General features: G+C 37.8%; 1 protein-coding gene across 8 annotated transcripts in view; it reads left to right on the top strand.

Annotated features, from left to right (window-relative positions):
* RAB3C (RAB3C, member RAS oncogene family) overlaps nucleotides 1–25,592 on the top strand; it is a 296,374-nt gene that overhangs the window by 126,440 nt on the left and 144,342 nt on the right. For all 8 annotated transcript variants that reach the window (XM_055555153.1, XM_055555150.1, XM_055555151.1 and 5 more), the window contains exon 3: nucleotides 21,112–21,230. In XM_055555153.1, the coding sequence (XP_055411128.1) occupies nucleotides 21,112–21,230 (119 nt within the window). The remainder of the gene's footprint in view (nucleotides 1–21,111; nucleotides 21,231–25,592) is intronic.

The following is a 25,592-nucleotide window of genomic DNA, read 5'->3' as shown; positions in this document are numbered from 1 at the left end:
AGAAGAAAGGGATAATTCAGAAAGTGCATGTGCCAGCCAAATCTGAATTATGCTGATGAATAACATCAAATTTATTTTTTATAATCCTACTTCTTGAGGGTAGAAGAAGGTTTTATTTGGAATGATTGTGTCTTAGTATCCTGTTGAAGCAGTTTTCTCCAGGCATTAAGCCAGGAATTGAACAAATTTCTTTATTTCTTTCAAGCTACTAGTTTAATCTCAAAGTGGGGTCCACAGAGCATCTGCATCAGAATTTCCTGGAGGGTCATTCATAGTACAGATGTCCATACACACGCCTGTCCTCCCGAATCAGTCTTTAGTGATAGGGCCCAGGAATTGCTACTTCAACAAGTTTTGTCATATACCAAAGTTTGAGAATCACTGTACTGAAATTAATAAAACTCTTAAAAAAAAAATCAATGTCCTAAGCAGCTTTTTAGGGGCCCTACATTTCATTCTCCTATGAAACAAAAGTGTGTAAAGTGAAAGACAATCAGTCGTGTCCAACTGTTTGCGACTCCATGGACTATATAATCCATGGAATTCTCCAGGCCAGAACACTGGAGTGGGTAGCCTTTCCCTTATTCAGGGGATCTTCTCAACCCAGGGATTGAACCCAGGTCTCCTGCGTTGCAGACAGATTCTTTACCAGCTGGGCCACAAGCGAAGAAATAAGTTCCTTTAAAAGGATTTAACCTTAGGAGTCTTTAGGATTGAGAGACCTTAGAAAGTATGTGTTCAGTAATTCAATCATATTCCTTTACAAATGAGGAAACTAAAAGTTGAAGTGACCTTCCTGAAGGCTCAGAGCTGGTTTGTGGGAGAGCCGAGCCTGTTACCCAGAAAGAACCTCTGACTCCAGCTCTGAAGCTCTTTCCTTATGCAGATTGGAGTGTACTTTACTGTAGCTCCTGGGCCACTACTTCCTCATGGCAAATGCCATTTTAATCCTTGCTTATTTACTTTTCTAATGACAAATTCTGAAACCCAATTTCTTTATAAAGACACATTTTGGTGTTTAAAGAGAAACATGCCTGGCTTTAATGTAATTATGAAAACTGCAGAGCCATGAAATCCCCTTTGTTAACTGCATACTGCATGTAATCTGTGGTCCATAATTCTTAAGTTTGCCTGCTGGTGTACTCAGATAAGAGGAAGCAGAGAGACTCTAAATTAAAGAATTCTGATAAAATAAACTGTATAGATATCTCTATTTCCAGAACAGGAAAAAAATGTTCCTTGTTTAGTGAGGTGAAAAGTAATCGAAATAGCTGAAAATAAGCTCAAGCACAGAATTCTTGAAAGCACTGAGAACCTTATAAGATATACAGAAACAATGCTATATAGATATTGTATGGTATCACTTATATGTGGAGTCTAGAAAAGCCAAATTCATAGAAACATGGAATTAAATGCTAGCTACCAGGGACTTGGAGGTGGGAGAATTGGAAAGATGTTGTCTAAGGGTATAAACTGGCAGCTGGTGGATAAATAGGTCCCAGAGATCTAAGTCACAGTATCACGATGCTAGACAACAGTATTTGTGGTAAACATTAAACTTGCCAAGAGACTAGATGAAAAACCAAAAACTAAAAACAAAAATGCCACACAAATGGTCTATGCTGAATGTTTTTGGTGCTGAAATTCTCTTCCATTTCAAAACTGCAAACACGGGGAAGTATGATGAACGATAAAATGACTTTTATTTTGTCAGAATTATTTTGGTTGCCAGCTTTTCAGAAGTCAAAAGGGGAGCTAGCTGTTTATCTTTTTCATTGCTATACCTTCAGTCACTCTCCAACTGGATATTTAGCTCCAGTTGGGGTTAGGAGAGGTGGTCCCCTTGCTCAACAATGGGACAACTGATTTGTTGGACAGTGTTGTGCTCACCATTAATCAACACCATAAGAAACCTATGTTACCAAATCAGAGAGGATTTCAAGCAAGTAGCTAACTGCATTTCCCTTTGCTTCATTTCATGGATGGTAGGTTCAAAGTGAGTGACAATACACTGTTATATTCAGAACCAAGTTCATCAAAGCAAATGAGAACTTAATTTATTGTTTCTGACCATCACTATAATCCTTTGCTTTTCCCCTCAGCCTTCAATAATGATTTTCTAAACGTCTGGTTATTTATGACATCATATTATATGTTAGATATTTCTTAAGGAAATCTCTGCTCTTAAAGTACTTTTAAATGAACAACAGATTAATGAAATAATTGTACATCACATAGAGTATTTTTAAGTTCTCATTTTGAAAGTAAGCAAAGCAACCTTGGCCTTTAGGAATAAAATAGCTTCTCACAAGTGAATTTTATTTCAGCAGATAGAGATAAGGGGCTAGTATTCCTAGTGACTCAGTGGTAAAGAATCAGCCTGTCAGTACAGGAGATGCAGGTTCCATCCCAGGTTTGGGAAGATCCCGTGGAGAAGGAAGTGGCAACCCACTCCAGTATCCTTGCCTGGAAAATCCCATGGACAGAGGAACCTGGTGGGCTACAGTCCATGGGGTTGCATAGGAGTCAGACAGGACTTAGCGACTAAACAACAACAAAAAGATACAGATAAGTGATTGGTCCAAATGTGAACGAGTCTTCTGTCTAATGGCCAGAAGTCTTGCAATATCACTGTTAGAGGGAATTACTGGTAATCTACAAGGAAATTGCCTTCTTTTATAAATTCTTAAAGTTTTTGATGATGTGCTTGATCTTGTGGCATTTGGATATTTTATTTATTAGGAAAGGAGGCAAGAGGCACTCAAATTCAAAACCAAGATAAAACCAATGTGTGTTTCAATGAATATTATATAGTTAAAGAGAAACCTTCTTTTGGAGGGAGTGTAAGTCTCCTGGAACTGGGTTTATGGTGTAGAACTACATGATGATACCCAAGCTTGCTCTTAAAAGGACTCTGCATAAAATGACTTGTTCTTATGCATTTCTGTTCCCCTCTCTCCACTTGCTCTGATTCCCTCTATCTATCCTCCCTCTCTTCCTCTCTGAAAAGAGGCCCTCTGGTTCCTAACCTAATTGAACTTGTTTCTGGAAGTGGAGCAAATTAAATTTTACATGTTAATGTGCTTATGCCTGAAGTATCCATCTTCATATGATTGGGAGATTAGGGCTGCATTTGATTTTATGTTGACCAGCCCGACTCCTCTTATTTTCACGTTGCCCCATGGCTTTGTAGTTCATTTAATCATTGGAGAGACTGGATATTACATTGTTGGTGCCTCCAATGTAAAACTGTGATTTTAGAACTCATGATGTTTCTCTGATGATTTAGGGGATAGTTGAGGTCAATTTAAAAAAAAATACATGTGAAAGTAATCTAGTGCCAGTAGCCACTGAGTGATCTAGTAATAAGTATAAAGGAAATACCAAAACTGGAAACTTTTTTTTTTTTGCCTAAGGAGTAGCTTATTATGGCCACATTGGATGGTAAGCTTTACTCTGTCACTAATTAAGAGGAGAAATCAGTCAGTGTCAGCTACAAGTTGTGCGACAATGATCTTGGAAAGAGAGTTTGGATACCTTCCAGATAAACATAGTTTTCACCTTGAGGATGCTTTTACCATCCTAAATTTATATCTTTATTTACAGATAAATGGCCATTCTTTCATACTCACTGAAATTTGTATGATAGGAAAAGCAGAAAATCAGTAAACAAAAAGATTTATTAGGTGAAAAAATAGGTTTTTAATATAATGAGGACGTAACTATTTATTGGGTTTTAGAACTTCTCTGCTAAGGAGTTTCCACCTACAGCTAAAATAAGATACATCCAAAATCTGAGCTCCTTGTCTTTCCACAGATGTTTAGTAACATCTTTACTTATTTGTTGCTATCAAAATCATGAACCTTCCAATACCCAGTTTCCACAACTTGGACACCATCTGTCATTCTCCTTTTAGAATCTCGTTCTGTAGTCTAACGCCTTATAGAGTGCATGACTCTCTTCTGCAGGATCCTTAACTTTGCTCACCCAGCCTATGCTCAAACATGTCCTGTGATGAAATGCTTACCAATTCATGAGGCAACCCCTTTCTTTTTTAGTAGTAACTTTCTCTATTTTGACCAAAATCTGTACATCTCCAATCATTTGGAACATTGAGTCAAAGAGTATTCATATTTTTTAAAAAACCAGCTTGGATAAAGGTCCAAGCAGCATTTCAGTCATTATTTGTTTGCTTTTCTTTCTATGGCAGTTTCCAATTTTTATTGGCTTGTCTCTATTTGCTTTTTAAATTGCCTTGGACACTTTATATTGAAGTAGGTATTTCGACAGAAAGAAATTTTAAAGCTCAGAGATTTTTGCCTGTCCACCTCAAACAAATTGGAAGACTATATCAGTTATTTATTTCGTTTCCACTTGAGAAAAAAAAAAGATCATATTTTAGCAAAGAATGACAATGTGTTAGACATCTTTACTTCCTGGTCACTCACCACTTTATTTAAATAAGAAGGACCAACAGTGGTTTGTAGTCAGATCTTTGAAAAACATTGACATCCAAAATTAGATCTATCATACCAATAATCACATATATATAATATTTTATACATACAGTATATGGCATATGCATTATTTATATATTCTACAATGACTTAAAAAACTGAAACTGTAAGGATGAAAAATATTGATATATAAAACATTTCACGTAAGAAAGAAAAATTTTTAAATGAAAGAGTATTTGGAAGTTACAATAACCACCATGTATTGTTCACTTCCTAGTCTGATCTCCTATGCTAAACAAATTGCCTGAGATAGCTCATTTAATCTTCATAACAGACTTGAGAGGTAATCTATCATGATCCCATTTTACAGTTGAGGAAACTGACAAGAGATGAGAGATGAGCTGAGCTGATTTTTCTAAAGTCACACAGCGAGTATGTGATGGAGCCACAGTGTGAGCCCTGGTCACCTAACCCCAGAGTCACAGGATTCAGTATTAGTCAAACCACCAGCATCAGAATGACCAAGTGTGCCCTGGGAGTAGTGCCCCTGCCCAGATTCCACCATCAAATTGACCAAAGGAGAACCGGAGTGTGGCACTGTGTCAAATGACCAAATGCCAGTTTTTAAATAAATAGGCCAATGAGAAGGAATAGGTCTTCTAAAATTTCCCTGAAGGTGAGAGGTAACTCTCCATCGTATTTGTCCCTCAAGCCAACACTCAGCATCAGAATTTGTTGCTGGTTCCAAAAGGGGAGATACTCAGCCCCATGCGGTCAAGTTCCTTAGCAGTAGCTTAGAGTTGTCTCTGGGTACCAAGCATCATTCATTTGTCTTTTTATGAAGGATGATGGACCTGCGCAAATTCAGCCTTACACCCTTGCCCATCCGCCTGCCTCTCATCTTTGTGAAATAACGCGCCAGGTTGAGCATGTAATCGAGCAGAATGAAGACACACAGAGATCAGACCTTGACCTTATTAGCACAGCATGATCCTCAGGCCTGGCATCCTCCAGCTGGGTGGTACCCAGCTGGAGAAGTTTCTGTCTTTCCTGTAGGAGAAGGATCAGTGGATGCCAGTGCATCTGCTCTCTGACTCTGCTATCAAGTTATTCAAGCAGTAGAGTCTGTTGACATGGTAAGAAAAATATACTTGTCAGGCACACAAGTTGTAAAAGAACTTTCTGCATCAAAAGTAGAAATTTGAATTATAGTTGGAATACGAATGCTTTTTCAGGCTTCTCATGCCAGCAGCCATGTTGTTAGTAAAATTTGAATCTGGGGAAAATGCTGTTATGGGCTGCCAGATTGTTTGGCAAATGATTTAGGTCTATTTGATCTATTTGTAACACAGTGATTTTGGTAACTTTTTACTAAGAAAAAACTAAATGTTGCTTTATGCATGGGTTTTATTTCTTGTCAATAATGATTTTCTTCATCCTAGCTTATTTTGCTTCTTAAATGTAAAGTGCTAACATTTGACTGTTTTCTGTACTATGCAGTATAAATCTGCCTATCTGTGTCCTCATTCATACAGTTCAGTACAGGTCCTATTTTATTTGCTCTGAAAATAATGTGGTTGATTTATTTGTACGGACTCCTAGAAATGTGCTTTTTCTGACTTAGTAGAAGATTTCACCCCTAAATAGCACTCAGGTTGAATAAACTCTATAGATCTTATTCTAGGTTTAGATTGTATCATGTTTTAATATAAATTTGGCCTCTCTTTTAGATTTTTCTTTTAGCTCTGTGGTCAGGTTTTATCCCTTTCAAAAGCAGCATCCTTAATAACAGCGTTAAAGGGGCTTGGAGTGTCCCCAGAGCTCTCTCCTCTCCTGACTGGCCCCTCTAACTCCCCAGTGGACACTGTACAACTCACAGCCCAGCCCTTAAGACAGGATATCTGCCTTTCCAGCTTTCCCAATCCCTATAGTCAGTGTCCAGGCCCCATTTCCCACCCCCCACCATTAAGTCCAGTTCTGTCTTGAATGAAGATTTATAAAAGAATAACCACTTCCCATGCTCTATCACAAAGACTTTTAAACACTCAAAGTTCGTAGGAAGTCACACATCAGACTCCTGAGGCTTAATAAAGCTCCTTCAGTTGCTCCCCATGGGCACATCTCTCTTTAACCCTGTAATCGTCTTTGTAGCTGGCCTCTGACCTCTGCCTCCGATTTTATTTCCTACAATTATGAAGCCAAGCCCCAGACTCAGCTGTATGTGGGTGTCTGTTCAGAACTGAACAGAAAGGAGAAAATTGCTTAAATAGCAATGAAGCTACTTTTTGATGGTTTCATCATAACCAAAAATGTAGGCAAAAAGCCAGGGTTTGTTATCTACTTAGCTATGTAACCTGCAAGGCTTATTTGCAGTTTCCATTCATCTTAGGAGACCCTTATAAAATCTGATAGCTTTATGCCTTATAAAATTTGATACTATATAATCTCACACAGGAAGGTGAGGTCACAAGGCCACACATGAAAATGCCCCATCCCAGGCAATGAGCTTAATATTTTCTAGACTTAACAACTATCAAAATAATACTCAACCACTCAAGATTGCCTTGATGTTTAGATGTTTCATTTGGATATAATATCATTTCATTATGTATTTTAAATTATTTAAGATGAAGGTTATATATAAAGAAAAAATATATTAGACCCACTTCAGAAGGAGAAATACTACTTTTGATAGTAGAACTGCTTCTGGTCAAGTCAAGAAGCCTTTCCGAAGTATGCGTCTCCCTGGCCTTCCAGTGCACCTTCCAGAGCCAGTCACTTTATCCTCTGGTTGCCCAGGCCTGTTGCACAGCCAGGTGCCTGCTGTGAGCTTTCTCTCTCTGGACTCAGAGCACGTAGTAAGATGCTCCAGCAACTCCCATTTCTCTAGCATCTGGTTTCTGCATTTTCATTTCCCCGTGTCTCCTATGTATTTTTTGAGACTTATTTGTTGGACGTAGTACTTATCGTTCAATGAGTTTTATTAACCACAGTGAGCAGTAGTTTGAAATGTGGGAGTCCCTCTTCTAACCTTGAACCACCATTGTTATTCATTAGGCCTTTGGTCTCAAAGCAGGTCAAAACATTCATAGAAAGTACAACTGTGCAGATCTTAAAGAGATCCGTAAGCATAATCAAGTAATTGTCATGATAATTTAATTGTGTATTTCACCTTTGAATTCCATTCCTTTTTTATGTAAAGAAGTGTAGAAAGAGAAAATTAGGGTATGTACATTCTGAGTGATTCTGAAGGACAACTACCTTTATTTTCTCTCTGCTCTGGGAGATGGGAAAAATAAGGAACAATGTTCTACTGAGGAATCCAGTTGCATTTAAACAAACACTTTCTAATGGAATTTAACATGCCTCAACTCTTTACTATCCTTAACAGGTTCAATAATAATGATGTTACCTATAGCATTATACAGCTTACAGAGAATGTTTGTCATTTGCAGCTTGCAACTCAACTCAATATTAGTTACTGATTTCATTTTAGAAATTGGGAAGCTGATTCTCAGAGAGATTAGGTGATCTTTCTTTCTTTAAAAAAAAAAACTTTTTTATTTTGTATTGGAATATACCGAATTAACAGCACTGTGACAGTTTTAGGTGAACAGCAAAGGAACTCAGCCATACATGTACAAGTGTGCATTTGCCCCCAAACTCCCCTCCCATCCAGGCTGTCATATAACACTGAGCAGAGGTCCATGTGCTGTAGCAGATCCTTGTTGGTTATCCATTTTAAATATAGCAGTATATACAAACTCCCTAACTATCCCTTTCCTCCATCCTTCCCCATCTCAGCAATTTATGGCAACTATAAGTTCATTCTCTAAGTCTGTTTCTATTTTGTGAGTAAATTCATTTGTATCATTTCTTTTTAGATTCCACATATAAGGGATGTTTTACAGTATATCCCCTTCTCTGTCTGACTTACTTTACTCAGTATGATATTCTCTTGTGACATCCATGATTAAGTGATATTTCTCAAGTCTCTCAGCAGGTGAGTCTCAGAGCCAGGGTAGGAACCCAGGTGTTCTAACACCAAAACCTTATTCTTTCCTCTACATATTGCTGCTTCTTGAAAAAGAGAAAAGAAAAAAGTTCCCACTTATTGAGTACCCATTATGTGCAAGAAACCTTACATGTGTTTATTCAATCCTTACAACAACCATGAAAAGGTATATAGGTAGATAATATTATCCACATTTTTGCTCAAAAATGAAAATTCAGAGAGGTTTATTTACTTAGTCCACCTGTTACTGAGTCATAGGTTACATTTTCTTTCTTCCATGCTCTAGAAGAAATAGATCTGTTCTCAGTCTCCCAAACCAGATACTATAGTTTAAAGGGGCGTAGGGAATCATATTCTCCATTTGCAGTGCCTGGTAAATTTTCAGATGCCAAACAAAAGCCTTGTGAAATACATAACAACAGACATTGTTTCAATCACTTCAGGGAGATTGAGGTAGGTACAAATAAAGAATAAACAGCAATGCCACTCTCTTCCCTCCATGTCACTTCTGTGGTCTTTCCATGATCCCCGCTGTGGTTGAGTCTGCTAACCACCTTTCCTCTGCCCTTCAAAACCTACCCATCCCTGAGGACCTGCCTTACTTTTTCCTGGAGTCATTTCCAGCACATTTCGGTCTATCCCTTCTTTGATTCCTCTAGCACATATTGTACACATCATACGATAAACACTGCTAATATGGCCAGGGCTCAGATCACTTTATGTGCTTTATTTTGCCAGTTTGTGGGAAATGTAATTTTTTTGATTTAGAGATTATATCACATGTGTGCATATTTTATATTTTTCTCAGTACCCAGCACAGTGTTAGGAATATAGATTTACACTGTTGGAATAGTTTTTAGTAAGAAGTTAACCCAGACAGAATATTGATTTGTTAAGACAACCTGACTTTTTCCTTGTATAAATCTTGACCACCAAATGTAAATTTCACCTAGGCACTAAATTGCCTAGGCTAAGTTAAGAGGAAGTTTTAGTCTTTGGTTAAGACAGTCTAGAAGAATAAGAAGAACAGCTATTTGATAAGACTTTTTAAAAAAGATATACTTGAATTCTACCGAAGATAAACACAAGATCAAGAGGACAAGCATGTGGAGGCACGAACACACAAGAAGACACAGAAGTCAGAAAACCATAGGAAGAAGTTGAGAAACTTGGTCAAATTCTGATACAAAGGGAACAAAAGGAAGAATAAATACATATGATAGTGTAAAGACAAAATTGGAAAGGGATGATGGGGTCAAATGAAAAAGAGCCTAAGGAATTTGGGCTTCATCCTTAGGGTTAAAGGAAGACGTAGGATGGTTTAGTACAGAGAATAAACAGAAGTACTTAGGGTGGTAGGTGGGGAGTGAGCTCAAACATGAGTTCCTTAGGGAATGGGCAACATCAGGAAGGAGAGAAGGGCAGATGAGCATGTAAGAGAGGCAGCTGCTACCAGCTTCAGGCTCAGTGGCCATACAGCAATTTGTTACCAGCTTTTTGCATTTTTCAAAAGAAATTGGAAGTCTAGGCTTTTGTGTAAAAACCTCCACATTTTTAAATGTTGGCTTGAAAGTTTTTAATGACTGTGTTAATCAAATGAAACACTTCAGTGAGTCAGATGCCAGCCTATGATCTTGACCTGCAATGAGTGACACATCCCTTCCTCAGCACAGGTAGCAAAAGAAAGCTGATTAGAGAAAAAAATGAGCTGAATGGCTAATGCGAAGATATAAGAGAACAGAGGCCTCAGGAGGCACAGAAACACTCCTCCTCCCGAGGCAGACTCATGCAGCAGCCGTATTTTATACCCAGTTCTGCTTTCATTTTAAAACTAACAAGTTTTACAGCGTATGACTCAGCTGACCTTTAGAACTGTTTCAGACCTTTCTTCAAACTCCTAAGAACTGACAGCAACCATGTCAGAAACTATGAACTTGTTTTATTGATCCAGACATGGTTTCAAATATGAATTAAATTGAAAAAGTTCTAGAAGACTTTTGGGTCAATAAGTTCATTATTTAAGTGTTCACCGATCTACCACAGGGCATACCCTGGGATATTCCTGGCCAGCCCAGGCTGTGGGGTCACCCTATTTATTTGATGTCTAATAGTTTATCTAATTGTAAGTCCAAAGTAAAGGGGGTGGGGGAAGAATGGGAGAAAAGCAGTTTGAATAGATAGTGACTGGATTTTTTATCTAAAATTTTGAAATACAAGAATTCTCACAATAGGGGATCACAGTGAACCTGAAGCAACATAGATAAAAGAATTGTAAGTGTAGCCACATCATGGAAAATTCCAAAGATGAAGGAAACTCTTACAGCTTCAGAGAAGAGAGTTTACCTAAAATAGAACAATGATTAGAGTGATAGCATATTTTTAAATGTCAACTGAAGTCAATAAACCTTAGCATAATGCCATAAAGAACAAATAAAGTATAACTAGAATTTATACCCAGTAATATGTATTTTTTGAACATTATTCATGAATAATTTCAATAAATACATATTCAGACATGCAGGAAGAGAATATTTACTACCAAAAGACCTTTACTGAGATTTCTGGAGTGCATTTCAGAAATATGAAAGGATAGTTTCAGTAAGAAAAAAATTGTGAGCAGGGAAACTGGAAAATAAGGATAAATATAAGTAAATAATGTCTATGTAAAACATAATAAAGTCTAATATAGGGAGTAAAAAGTCAAGATATAATTAGAACATGGACCACTGTACATATTATTATGTACAATGGGAAAGAATGAATGGCATTATTCTAAATACTTGAATTTGGGGAAATAAATATGTAATTAATTTTTTTGAACATATATTTTGAAATTTGAGAAAATCACTTCATATAACAGGTATAACCTCCAAACTAATAAAGAGAAGAATAAAATTAGGAAAAAAATGAAAAGCATTCAACCAAAGAAAAAGCAGGAAATGAACAGAAATATAGGAAAATCAACACAAATATCATAAAATAAGATAGGAAACATCTATGCAAATATTTTGGGCTTCCCTCATAGCTCAGTCAGTAAAGAATCTGTCTGTGATGCGGGAGACTGGGTCCAAATTCTGGGTTGGGAAGATATCCTGGAGAAGGAAATGGCAACCCACTCCAGTATTCTTGCCTGGAGAATCCCAGGGACAGAGGAGCCTGGCAGACTACAGTCCATGGGGTCACAGGAGTCAGACATGACATAGCAACTAAGCCACCACCACCATGCAAAGATGTTGGTAACTAGAGTAAATATTAATAGACAGATTTCACCAGTAAAACGATACTGATGCACTAGACCAAAAATCCTGTTAGAGGGGAAAATGTATTTAAAGACATTCTGTGACTTGAGAGCTGAAACAAGACTTAGAAATTTACTTTCTCATTTACAAATGAGGACATCAGAGCCCAGAGAGGCAAGTGAGATGACCAGGTTCACACAAGTGCCAAATATTCAGCCAAAAGCTGACTCCCAATAGGATACTCTGCTAAACTATAGTTGTTGGTTTTTTTTTTTCCTCCAACAAAAATGTATTTAGTATTTATAGACCAAATTCTGAGGAGAATATCTGTGAGTTTGATGTTGTGATTAAAAGATTTAAAATGCTAGTGACATAATAAATTTAAGAGAATTGCACTGACTTTTTTGAGCAAGATAAATTTGAGCTATCTCTGTGTTACAATGATGGAAATGTCATTCTGGGGAGCAAGAGTGTGGTCAAGGTTTCCAGGGGAGGTAGAGCTATTTATAGATTACCTTTGAAACTGTGAAGATAGTATGGTACAGGATGATGAGAGAGAATGAAGATCATAAGCCTGTGTAAAACCTTCAAGAGGTGGACAGAAAAAGGAGCTTGCAAAGATAAACTTAAGAAGAAAATTCACAGACTAAAGAAAAAGGAGAAAAACATGCCCTGAAAGAGTGGATGTGGACTAGACACAGCACAATTGCTTGAAGAATGAATGGAGTTTGAAAATATGAAGCTGACAAAGATTGAAAGCACATACATGGAACAAGTGTTAAAAATCCAAGTGATAATATCAAACATAGACCTAGAGTGAAAAAATATAATGTAAATTCTTCAGTCTCCAGCCTGATATTCAGAAAGAGGACTAGATTTGTGTGAGAAGAGCTGGACTTTCATGTAACCTGTTATTTTCTACTGCTTTGACTTGGAACCAGTGCCTAACCTCTTTTGGCCAGGGAGGGCGGGGGGAGTTGAAAGAATTTTATGGTAAACACATGTTCATCACTTACATTGTACAATTAACCTAGATTCTACCATTTTACTTTATCACATGTTGATCCATCCCTCTATCCATTCATTTATCCATCTTATTTTCATTAATGTATTTCATAGTTAGTTGCAGACATAATTATACTTCATTCCTAAACACTTCAACATAAGACTGAGTTTTATTCAAAAAACTAGCTCTCCCTTAAAGTTCAGATGTTATTGATAGTAAAATTATGAACTATAATGACCTCCTACATGTTTTATAACTTTACATAATTATCTGATCAAGATTCTTGAACAAACATTTACAATTTGGTGGGCAATAAAACAATTTGAAAGCAGCATTTTTGTATGATTGATAGGAAAACCATAGAACCTGTGCCTAACCTCTTTATTTCTCAGTTCCGTCATCTATAAAATAGTCTCCTCTGAGAAAACAATTAATTGGAATGATATTTGGGAATGTGCTTTGAAATGTGTAAAACATTTCTTAAGTCCATATGCTTCATGTTGTTATATTTCATTGCTACGTAGTTTGGTGAAGAGTCTAAACCTGCTGGTGTTAAATACCATGCACTGGTATTATTTTTATAGAAACCCTGTTTTCAGTGATACTCTGTCCAATGTCCTGTGCTTATCCCTAAACCACAATTTGAACAGATCCCATTTCTAGTCTTTCTCCTTTTATTTAAAAAAGAAAAAAAAAAAGCTCAGGCAGGGCACAGATAAGATTTTTAGGGCACTGGAACTACTCCGTGTGTTTCTATAATGGTGGGTAAATGTCATCATAAAATGGTCCAAACCATGGAATGTACACCATGGAGAGCGAACCCCCGTGTAAACTAGGGACTGTGAGTGGTGATGATGTGTCGATGAGGGTGTAACATCATCAGCTATAACACATGCGCTGCTCTGGTGAGGATGGGGGTGTGGATAATTGGAGAGCAGGCTATGCACTTGTGGGGCAGAGGGTATATGGGAAATCTTTGTGCTTTTTGTTCAATTTTGCTGTGACCCTAAATCTATTCTGAAAAATACATAGTCTATTTTAAAACCTCAGCATTTTTGATCCTAGTTTAAAATCCTCTTGTCATATCCAATTTAACACTCATATTCTTCCCTCAAATCTGGCTATATTCCCAGAGATTGGTAGTGTAATAGGAAGAGAGATTTGAGTCACCCTTTCACCTCTTCTGTTCTTCCTTTTTTCCTAGTTCTTACTCTTGAGGGACCAGCGAAGGGCTGGGAAACGTAAGGCAGATGACTGCCGGAACTAGTTGTGAGTTACAGTGCCCTCTCGGCTTCTCCAGCTAAGCCCATGTAACCTTCCGTGTGGCACGTATCTGAACGCTGGCTCCCTCACGCGGGAGGTTCAGGGAGCCTTGCACGGCTCTCCCACTGCTCAGTGCCATGACAAGAAAGGTTGGTTCAGGTTCTTTCCCTTTTAACATTCATTCAGCCCCTCCTGCCTCTGGTAGTAATCCTCCTCGCCTCCCGCACCTCATCCAGGAGACAGCCTTCTCAGAGGTGGGTTCATGGCAAGATGTCTCAAGAGCAGCTGCCTGCCCTGGTGTTTACCGATCCATGGGGAACTCACGTAACCTGCGGCAAGTCAGACTTCTCTACTGCCTCCCCTCCACCACCCTGCCTCTCTCTTCCGTTCTCAAATACCTAAGGTCAGCAGTTCCATTTTCTGAGCAGACATCCATCCATCCATCCATCCATCCATCCAACTGGCACATGTGCGGGTGAAACCTCCATCCCTTTGTAAGGAATATGGTTGGAGGCTTTTTTTTAATTTTAAATTAATTTTAGTTTGTTAATTTATTTTTTAATTGGGGGAAAATTGCTTTACAATGTTGTGTTAGTTTCTGCCATACAACTCAAATCAGTCATATATATATACACACACACACACACACATATATGTATGTGTATATATACACACACACACACACCTTTAGTTCCCAATTTTAGGCCAACACTAAGAATCCCACTCAAAAGCCTATTATCTTTTAAAACATAGACCACTTGATCTGATGGGAAGCATTTGAATTGCATTCTGTGAAGAAAAACAATCACTAATTTTGATGAAGAGCTCTGAGCTGCCTGCATTTAAATGTTTATGTCCTAGGTTTTGACAAAGTTGAACATAATCAAAATCCTACTGGGAAGAAGACTGTCAGAAAGATTAATTAGAAAGAAAGCAAAAATGGTGCCTTTCTCTGCCTTTGTGTTACTCATCCTTAGATAACAAGCTCTTAAAATGAATGAAGATGTCTTTACATGGTTTTGATTATAAATTTTATAAAGGTCTTGAAAAGAGTTCATCTGAGCATTGAAATAGCATTTTCTGAAAAGTGTCTCCAACTTTTCATGAGCAGAAACACACAATTGGCAGATGTGTTTTGGTCTCACTGACAATAGAGTCTAATGCCCCCTATAAAAGAGCTATATACAACTGTTCCTCTCTTCCAGAAAAGATGGATTGCCATGGCAACACTGCCAAGAAATAATAGGTCAAGTTTTATCCTTGTGCCTCAGGCTTGTTTTATTAGGTTTTACTTGGAAGTGGATGCCATTGTAAAATGAAGGATTGGGTGTTTCAAAGTTAAACATCATGCCAAGAAAATCTGATCGATAAAATTGGCTGGTGTGAAGAGGATGGATAAAGGACAATAGGTAGGAAGAACCTCTACATTGATCAAAGAATTATTTAGAGGCCAGCTTATTAGAACCCTCTTCTAAAATGTGGGCTTGATTTACAGATGCTTGTATAACTAAGTGTGTGAAAATGAATTCATAGTGACTGTAAAAGATCAGTAGGGAAAAATGGTTTGTAAATTTCATCTTTATGGAAGATTACCTGTGGTAAGGAAAAAGTTCTTATTCCAAAAATAAATGTGCAGCAAGAGAGCATAAAATATTTAAGCTCTCTGTTTTGCTTACTATTTTCATCAGAGTGTGTTCCGTGCTGCTTTATGCCTGCCTATTTATGGAAATGAAAAAAATAAATACAAGTGGGAGGGAAGTAATAGCACATAAAAGAAATACATGATAATCAACATTTTGTTATTTCTGTTGTTTCGGAAGGTAGTGTCTCAGTATATGTTATGACTTTAGGTTTTTCTGTAACAGCACTTCAGTCATATGGGGATAAAATTCCAGCATGAAGCAGTATATAATATGTATCACTTCAAGGAATGGTGCTCTGTCCTTCTAATAACAATATATGAATGTATTCCTATATAGTAGGATCTACTTTTTTAAAGCAATAAGACATATCAACTCAGCTTTTTGGAGTAGAATTAGTTTTCATAAGTGGAATATAGTTATGCATTTTGGCATAACATCTCCATGAGACTATTTTAGGGTTCTCCAATAGACCATTGTTAACCTTCTGTATTTTCTCTCCTGTAAAGTAGTAAAGGGGTATGTGGATAGCTGTGAAATTTATATTGCCTTTGCCCTGATCATGCAGATTGCAAACTGGCGTCAGTGACTGCATTAGTTTCCTAGGGCTGCCATAATGAAGTACTACAAACCGGGTGGCTTAAAACAACAGGAATTTATTGCCTCACAGTTCTGGAGGCTAGAAGTCCTAAATTAAGGTGTCACAAGGCTATGCTCTCTCTCAGGCTCCAGAGGGAGAATTCATTTCATGCCTCTCTCCTAGCTTCTCGTGCTTCCCAGCAATCTTTGATGTTTCTTGGCTTGTTGTTACATCACTCCAGTCTCTGCTACTGGCTTCAAATGCCCTTCTGTGTCTCTGTTTTCTTTTCACCAGCCACAGGATTAGAATCCATCATAATCCACGATGAACTCCTCAGAACTAGATTACATCTGCCAAGATCCTACTTCTAAATAAGATCCCATTCACAGGTTCTAGGGGTAGGAATTCACATATCTTCTCGGAGGAACACAATACAACCCACAACTGTGACTCTGAATTGGAGATGGTCTCAATTACAATTTTAAATTGCTATGCTGTCTGGTACTTTAGAAATGATATATATTCTAATATTTTATAGACATGTAAGGAATAGGATATCCTGATTAATGAAGTGCTTTTAAAGTGTAGAATTGTTAAATATATAAAAATATGTCTAGAATAGATAAATTTAATAAGCATTATCATAGTTTGTAACTGGTAATAGGTATTCACTTATTGTTTATTTAATCAATCAATCAACCAATCATCATTAATATTAAATTATATTGAGAATAATTTAATCTTCCTTTGATAATTCAAAATAATTCCTGCAAGTAAAAAGGTAGCAAGGTCCAAGGTAAAGGATCACTACTTGCTTGAATGCTAAATGACTGAATGTTTATTCTGTTTCACATATTTGTATCTATTCGGAAGTTCACTAGATAAAATGTGTTTTATGTCTTATGTTTCAATGTTCTCATCCTACTGTACATTGCTACTGATTTCCTCTTTGGATTATTACATATTATTTCCTTTGGTTAACACCAGTGTGTTCTCATTTGATTTCTCCACCTATAAAATGACCTACTTTACTATGTATCAGGATTATCTGTCCTTCAATCCATTTTTCTTTGTCTAGACACTCAATAAAAAGTATTTTGATGGTAGTGATATTATTTGAGTTATGTTTCTTTACTAATGGTTACTTCCATTTTATGTTTAATTCAATACAGAGAGAAATAACCACCAAAACAAGAAAGTGAGTTACAATATAACCCAGATCTTACAAATGAAAGCTATTTCCTCAGTCTAAAACTGCACATTATCTCTGTGTGACTTCAAAAGTGATTGAGAATACACTACGTGCAGTTAAAAAAAGAAAATGTTTCACCAGAGAAAGAAAACATAAGGCAAGAACAGACAAAAATGCCAAAATTCAGAACTGAAGCATGCTCCTAGCTACTACTGATCAAACTGCTAATGTTTTCCATTTTAGAGCTCTTTTCTTGACAGGTATTCAAGTATTTGCTAATCAAACTTGTCATTAAAGCCAACAATTCCTAAGAGCATGATTGAGAAATCAAAATATTTAAGCCAGCTAGAATGATTTTATTTTTCCTTAAAAGAGAGAAAAATGAAAGCTAATTCTCTTGGAAGAAAGTTTTGATTTTTCAATCATATTTTTATCCCTCATTTTTTTGTGCAAAAGATTTCCAGTTGTGATTTTTCAATCAGCAGAAGCCTACAGTTGTAGAAAACCAGCAGGTGCCTCCAGTTATTAGAATCAAGTGGGAAGAGGAACAAGGCAAAACCAGGGTTTAGAGCCCTTTTGCTGAGCAGATTGAGAAGAGGTACCGTTTTAGTTCCCTTTCAAGATTCTCACATTTAATTACATCAGTGGCACTTGACATTATAAATGTTATTTTCTTTCCAGTATAACCTTCTATCATTATTAGTAAATGTCAGATGTAATGAGGTGTTTTTTTTTTCTGACTCCTTTTTCTTCCTAATATAGTGGGAGAGAAAGTGCTAATGAGTTTGGAATCCTAAAATTGTTTTCAATGCTCAAAACCAATGCAGAGCCAATTTAGTGTCTGTTTATTAGCTTAGTTTTACTCTTTATTTTCTTTGTATCTGGAAAGGAAATTTCCTCTTTGTATTTCTTACTACATGTCCTTTACTTGGTGCAATTTCTTATTCTCCTTGAGAGCTTTTAGGTGACAACTACCTCAAATTCAATTGTGTTTCTGGGTTCAAGTCAGAATCCTGTGGAAGATCCTGTCCCTTGCTGTGACTTACCTGCTGTCTGAAAGCTCCTGTTTTTTTTTTCTTGAAAGCTGTTTTTGTCCCCCTCTATTTTTAAATTTTGATACATAATGGCTGTCTGACCTGGTGGTTTCCTGTAACATCTCAATCATAATATAACACAACCTTGATTTCTGCTCCCTTGAAGATGAAACACACTCAAAGTGGGAAGTTGATGTGTTTTGTAACACTAGACCTGGTTTCTTTATAAAATTAGCATCTTATGAAAAGGGAAGCCATCACGGAAGGAGGTCAAGTAGAAAGAGATAATGTCATAGTTTTTCAACACAGCATCATTCAGTGCCTGTGTTGAAGACACGCTTGACAGGAAGGGTCTGGGTCACCTTTTAGCAGTGGCTCAGGCATATTGGCTGTTTTCTCCTATGAGAAATTAGGGGAAAGCTGTCTATTGTCTAGAAAAAGCAGCAGAAAGGGGTCCCCAACCGATGATAAGGCTACTCAGTCAATTTTACCAAGAGATAACGAAAGCTATTTAAAGTTACTTCACAGTAGGGAAAAAAAAAGTAATTTTATAGATAATGTATTCTGAAAAATTATGAACCCAAGACAAAAGTGCCCAAGTTTTAAAATAGGATGACTAGTTGTAAGGGGTTGTGTCTCCCAGAGAGCTAAAATATATTACACAATCTCTGATTATACTTTGCTTTTTAAACACCATTTCATTTCATTGTCTAACTTTCCTCTTTATTTAACAATTGGATATACTGTTAATGGAATTAGAGCCAATGAATATCCAAGAATATCCAAATAAGCTCAAGACTGGATACTTTCTGTCTGATAAATTTGTATATTTGTCCCAATTACATGGAGTTTTTGATATCCAAGGTTATCGCTAACATCTACACATTTATATTTATAAAATGCTAAGCAAAGTACAGAAAAATAATCAAATATTATCTGATTCACATCATTTCAATTTTATTTTTAAGAGTTGTTTTCTATATTCAAGAAATGGTCAGATTTTCATGTGGTGAAATCTAGACTTTCTGTTTTCTGCCAATTCTGAAATGTTTGTTCTGAAAGACCTTCCTTGTTTGTTTTGCTTCATTTTTGCTACTTTGAGTACCGTAATCTTTTTCATCTTACCTTTGGAAACGTAGTTCAATAACATTAGCTAATAAATACCTCTAATCAGCCCAGTCTTATCCCTGCTCCACAAGTCGAGTATACTTGTTTCTGACTTCATGCACAGTCATACCCTTTGCTAATTTTCAAGCTTTATTTCACACCCCCACATTCTCCTGAAATCATTTGCTGATTTCCTCAGCCTCTTTAGTCACCCTTCTCTGAATTTTCAGAGGCTAAATAGAATAAATCACACAAATTAGGAGAAAATTGTGAGCAGTCTTGAATTTCCTGCTGTTAGTTTGAGGTGTCGTGTATGCTGTTAGTTTGAGGTGCATCTGAGTGGGAGGGGGCCATGGGCAAGGAACGGCATGTCCAGTGAGAATCTGTTTGAGACCCAGGAGATATACATTTCATTTCGATGTGAAAGGAACCTCTTCTTGTATCATCTAACATGTTAGCTTTCCCTTCAGGGCTTGGAACTGGGATTCATTTTGTTTACAAAGGAGGCATCTCTGGGAGAAGGGAGGAAAGAGGACCCAGACTGAAGTTAGAAAGAAGGTAACATTTCTGTCCAAAATGCTAAGCACCGAGAATACTAGGACAGAGAAATCAGAGCCCAATCTCCTGGGAAAGTGGCGAAGAGGGAAACCAAGGACCTCTGGGTTATAAGTGATATCCCAAATCCTAAGAAGACAAAGGGCAAGACAGTTTTTCTTCAGCTACACTGTGCAGTGTCCATGACATATACAGGTCATTTCAGGGATGCCTCTAATTCTCAGTTTTCCCTGCTGCATGTGGCTCTTTTGCAGGTTCTGAACACCTGCATTTGTAAGCTGCCATGTGCCATCCTGTGTTAGATTTAACCTTCCCAAACTTCAGGAATAACAGCCAGTTCCTGCTGTTTATTGGCCACTTTTGTGTGTCAGGCTCTATGAAGCACTTCCAATACATTATATCATGTCACCCTAACAAGCATGCTAGACTTTAGGGGGTTCAAGTTAATAGAGGTTCAGTGGTTTGTGCATGTCCCCCTGGTTCTCTAATGGGAGACTGGGCACTCCTCATATGTCCAACTCAAACACTCATACAAAGCAGGTATTTTTATTCTCATTGTTTTACCGTTGAATAAACTGAAACTACACTGCAAGTTTTTAAATGCAAACACTTTTTCATAAATTTCTTTTTTCCCTCCACAGAGGCTTGCACTTAGCAGATAGACAGTAAATTCATAATGATGGAGTTAATGTACTCCCCTGGTTTTAAATTATACAAAAAGCCACAGATTTTGATATGTATGAACTATCTTCTTGTTTTCTATAGTTAGGTGCTGCTTAATGGGAATGAACAAATGTAGAAGGTACTCTGAGCTAGCCCTTTACCCCCAAAAAAGATTTTCTCATAATATTGCAGAGCTGCCCTATGAAAATGATTAGGAAAATCAAGACTGAAAAACATATACAGCTAGACATTGCAAGTACAATGTAAACTCTCTGTTATGACAATTTGGGGAATAATTAATCACTCCTCAAAAGATGTATTGCTTCAGCTTTTGAGAGATTGTTGTTTTTATTTTGTAGGACACAGCAGGCCAGGAAAGATACAGGACTATCACCACAGCCTATTATCGCGGGGCCATGGGCTTTATTTTAATGTATGACATCACAAATGAAGAATCCTTCAATGCAGTACAGGACTGGTAAGTAACAGCAAAAGTTCCCATTACTAATAATGATGATTTTCTTTTTTCATTCAACTCTTTCTCTCTCCTCAAACCAGTGACCACACCACAATATAATATGTATATTTTTTATGTACTATGATCTCAGTTGTGTTTCAGAAAGCCGATAAGGGCTAGCTATGCTCAGACTCATTATGGGAGTATTGATAAAAAGTCATTTTGGTGATTTTGCTCTGTTTTGTTCACTCCAGCACTTTGCATCCTGTTGTCTTTAGTTCCATGGGGACAAGTACATTGCTTTCAATTTTTCGAAGCACAGATAATGAAAAATTTGAAAGTATACTGGTCTAAACTAGGGATCTGGAAACCATGAGCCATGGGCCAAATCTGGCCTATGCAGCACAACGGGCTCACCACTTGTTTTATAAGTAAAGTTTTGTTAGCAGGGCTCCCTGGTGGTGCAGTGGCTAGGACTCTACACTCTCAATGCAGGGGCCCCAGGTTCTGTCCCTGGTCAGGGAACTAGAGCCCATGTGCTGCAGCTCAGGGTTTGCATGCCACGACTAAAGACTCCATGATGAAGATGGAAGATCTTGTGCCACAAGTAGGACCCAGTGCAGTCAAATAAACAAATAAATATTAAATTTTTTTTTTTATTAAAACACAACCAGGCTCAGTTACTTATTGTCTATGGCCGCTTTCATGTACAACAACAGAGTTAGGTAGCTGCCACAGAGACCGTATAGCCCACAAGCCTAAAACATTTTCTCTCTGGCTGTTTACAGTAGAAGTTTGCTGACTCCTTATCTGGATTTGTTAGTTAGTTTTACGTTTTTCTTCGAACTGAAAATTTTCAAAGGACTAGGATGAAGAAAAAGATAAAACCGAAACCTTTCTTTACTCCCAGTTACATCAAACCATGGGACAACACCTGTGATAAATGTGATTTTCAGGGCGGTCGGGGGGAGGGCTCAACAGACTCCACATTTTAACATACATAGTCACATCCTGTCTTATTGAAGGAAAAACTACCAATATACAGGTAAAATAAATGACATTTTTTTCTATTTTAATGACAGTATTATCCAAAATGATTTATTTTTTTTTGATTTATTTTTTTTTAATTTAAATTTTATTTTATTTTTAAACTTTACATAAGTGTATTAGTTTGTGTATCAGCCCAGTGAAGGTCATGCTCAGCCACTCGGTCATGTCCCACTCTTTGCAACCTCATGATCTGTAGCCCGCCAGGTTCCTCTGTCTATGGAATTTTCCCAGCAAGAATACTGGAGCGGGTTGCCATTTCCGCCTCCAGGGGATCTTCCCAACCCAGGGATCGAACCCATGTCTCCTGTATCTCTACATTGGCAGGTGTATTCTTTACGACTGAGCCCTTGGGAAGCCCTCAGTGAAGGTCAGATGCTATTAAAAATTTAATTTGCTTTAAATTGCTTTTTAAAATTCATATTGCTTATCTGAGAAAGCACCTACATCCTTCTTATTTCCACACATATACACTTAAAATACAAAAAATAATACTAATACCACTAACAATGGTAATTCAAAAGACAAGCTTAGGACCTCTATGAAAAAGTACTTATCTTCACTAAAGGGCATAGAAGAAGGCTTAAGTATCCCCCTCTTTTTAGTAGACTGAATATTATAAAAAATGCCAGTTGTTCACAAATAAATTCATGAACACAAGGCAATCCCAATCAAATCCCAGGAGGTTTGGTACAAAATGGAATGAAACAGAGAGTCCAGGTATAGACACAAAGCCAATTGGGATTTACTCTATGATAAAAGTAGCATTTCAAATTAGTAACAGAATGGGTGGTTCAGTTAATACTGTGGAGCTACCCAGTGCCACCCATAGCTCTGGCACACATACTGCTGTACAAAATGGTCATTCTAACTTTGACTGTTTCCTCTCAGGACATGATAAGTCCCAGGAGTGTTCATGAATTAGATTTCAGATATCAGGGTTCTTAAATCGATTTGTACCCGTACTTGTGGCCCATTTTTCCAATGACTGCTGAGAAGAGATGGATCTATTGAGTTCTGTGAAACCACATGATAACAGTGTAGGAGCCATCCCAGCAGTACTCCCAACTCTTGCATTAGAAACACTGTGGAAAAGTACATCTTCCCCATGCCCCCCTCCATGCCTTGCCTCTGCAGCCCTGCCCAGCTCCCTCCCCTGTCAATTCTTCTACTTCTCCAGTTCTCTAACTATTTGGCTCTGTTGACCCACTCTTTCCTTTGAAGCTCTGTTTCCTGTCCTCTTAGAAGCACATTTCCCAGATTAATCTTATCTCTCTCTGACTGCTCCTCTTTCTACTTCCTAGCTTTCACTTCCTGCCTCACCCAGCCAAGGATAAGCATCCTCTCCTGGCTTTTTTCCTGGGCTTATTCTGTTTCCTTGGGCATCTTATCCATTCACACACATCATCATCACTTATATCAGATGATTCCCAACTTTAAATATCAGGCCCCAGTCTGTCTTCTGAAGTGCAGTGTTCCCATTTCCTGCTATCTCCTTCTAGCATCTCAGAATCACTTGTCTTCACCTGAAACTGCTCACCTTCCTGGCTTCAGTTTTTGCTGTTCATTGAGGTGACAATGCTTTGCCACCCAGATTCCACCTCGAATCCAACTCTAACTTCTGTCCATCCCAATCTGGGGCCTGATCTTGCATATTAACCTTTTCCCGAATATCCTTTGAATCTGTTCCTGCCTGACAAACCACATGACCATCAGGACTTCTGATCTTTGCTTCTTCATTCATAATATCCTTCTAACCGATCTGCCTCCCCTTAGATTTCTTCCCATTCCAATCCATCCTATCTCAGTGCTGCTATAAAAGTTTCCTAAAAGAAAGTGATCCTAAAGATCATGGAAGACCCCTGCTCAATAGCCATGACTCACTATCACCTCCTTAATTAATTAAAACTTCCTCAGACTGACTTTCAGACACAGAACATCATGGAGCCCATATTTTTTTACAGTCTCATCTCTCACTATTCAAAAGCTGAACTTAACCTTTCGCTGTTTGGGGAACTGAGCCTAAACTTTCTAACCTTTGTGGTTTTTTGTTTGCTGGTGCCCTCTGTTATGCATTTCTTTTTCACAACCTCCTACTCTACCTCCCCTAGATATACATATCTGTCAAAATGCAACAAAGCTTATCCATAAATCAGCCCTACTTAACTCATGTTGTCATCCACAGTTGTATGATCATGGTTTATTAGGCATCTTTCATTCATTCAACGGGTATTGAGCGCCTACTCTGACAGTCAATCTGCCAGATGTTGTAGTTAGTTGTTGTTGTTGTTGAGCCGCTCAGTTGTGTCTGACTCTTTGTGACCCCGTGGACTGCAGTAAGCCAGGCTTCCCTGTCCTTCATTATCTACTGGAGCTTGCTCATTCATGTCCATTGAGTCGGTGATGCCATACAAGAATCTCATCCTCTGTCATCTCCTTCTCCTCCTGCCTTCAATCTTTCCCAGCATCAGGGTCTTTTCTAATGAGTCAGCTGTTCATATATGGTGGCCAAAGTATTGGAGCTTCAGTATCAGTCCTTCCAATGAATATTCAGGGTTGATTTTCTTTAGGATTGACTGGTGTGATCTCCTTGCTGTCCAAGGGACTCTCAAGAGTCTTCTCCAACACCACAGTTCAAAAGCATCAATTCTTTGGCGCTCAGCCTTCTTTATGGTTCAGCTCTCACATCCATACATGACTACTGGAAAAACCACAGCTTTGGCTAGAGGGACCTTTGTTGCCAAAGTAATGTCTCTGCTTTCTAATATGCTATGTTTGTCATAACTTTTCTTCCAAGGAGCAAGCATCTTTTAATTTCATGCCTGCAGGCACCATCTTCAGTAATTCTGGAGCCCAAGAAAATAAAGTCTCACACTGTTTCTGTTGTTTACTCATCTAATTGCTGTGAAGTAATAGGACTGGATGCCATGATCTTCATTTTTTTAATGTTAAATTTTAACCCAGCTTTTTCACTCTCTTCTTTCACCTTGGTCAAGAGGCTCTTTAGTTCCTCTTCGCTTTTTGCTGTAAGGGTGTGTAATTTGCATATCTGAGGTTATTGATATTTCTCCCAGCAATCTTGATTCCAGCTTCTGCTTCATCTAGCCTGGCATTTCGAATGATATACTCTTCATTTACATTAAAGAAGCAGGGTAACAATATACAGGCTTGACATACTCCTTTCCCAATTTGGAACCAGTTCATTGTTCCATGTCTGGTTCTAACTTGCTTCTTGACCTGCATACAGATTTTTCAGGAGGCAGGTAAGGTGGTCTGGTATTCCCATCTCTTAAAGAATTTTCCAGTTTGTTGTGTTCCATACAAAGGCTTTAGGGT

The sequence above is a fragment of the Bubalus kerabau genome, chromosome 18 (assembly GCF_029407905.1).
Source record: "Bubalus kerabau isolate K-KA32 ecotype Philippines breed swamp buffalo chromosome 18, PCC_UOA_SB_1v2, whole genome shotgun sequence".
Classification (NCBI taxonomy): Eukaryota; Metazoa; Chordata; class Mammalia; order Artiodactyla; family Bovidae; genus Bubalus; species Bubalus kerabau.
The sequence above is the reverse complement of the archived record's forward strand: the minus strand, read 5'-3'. Positions and strand labels throughout refer to the sequence as shown.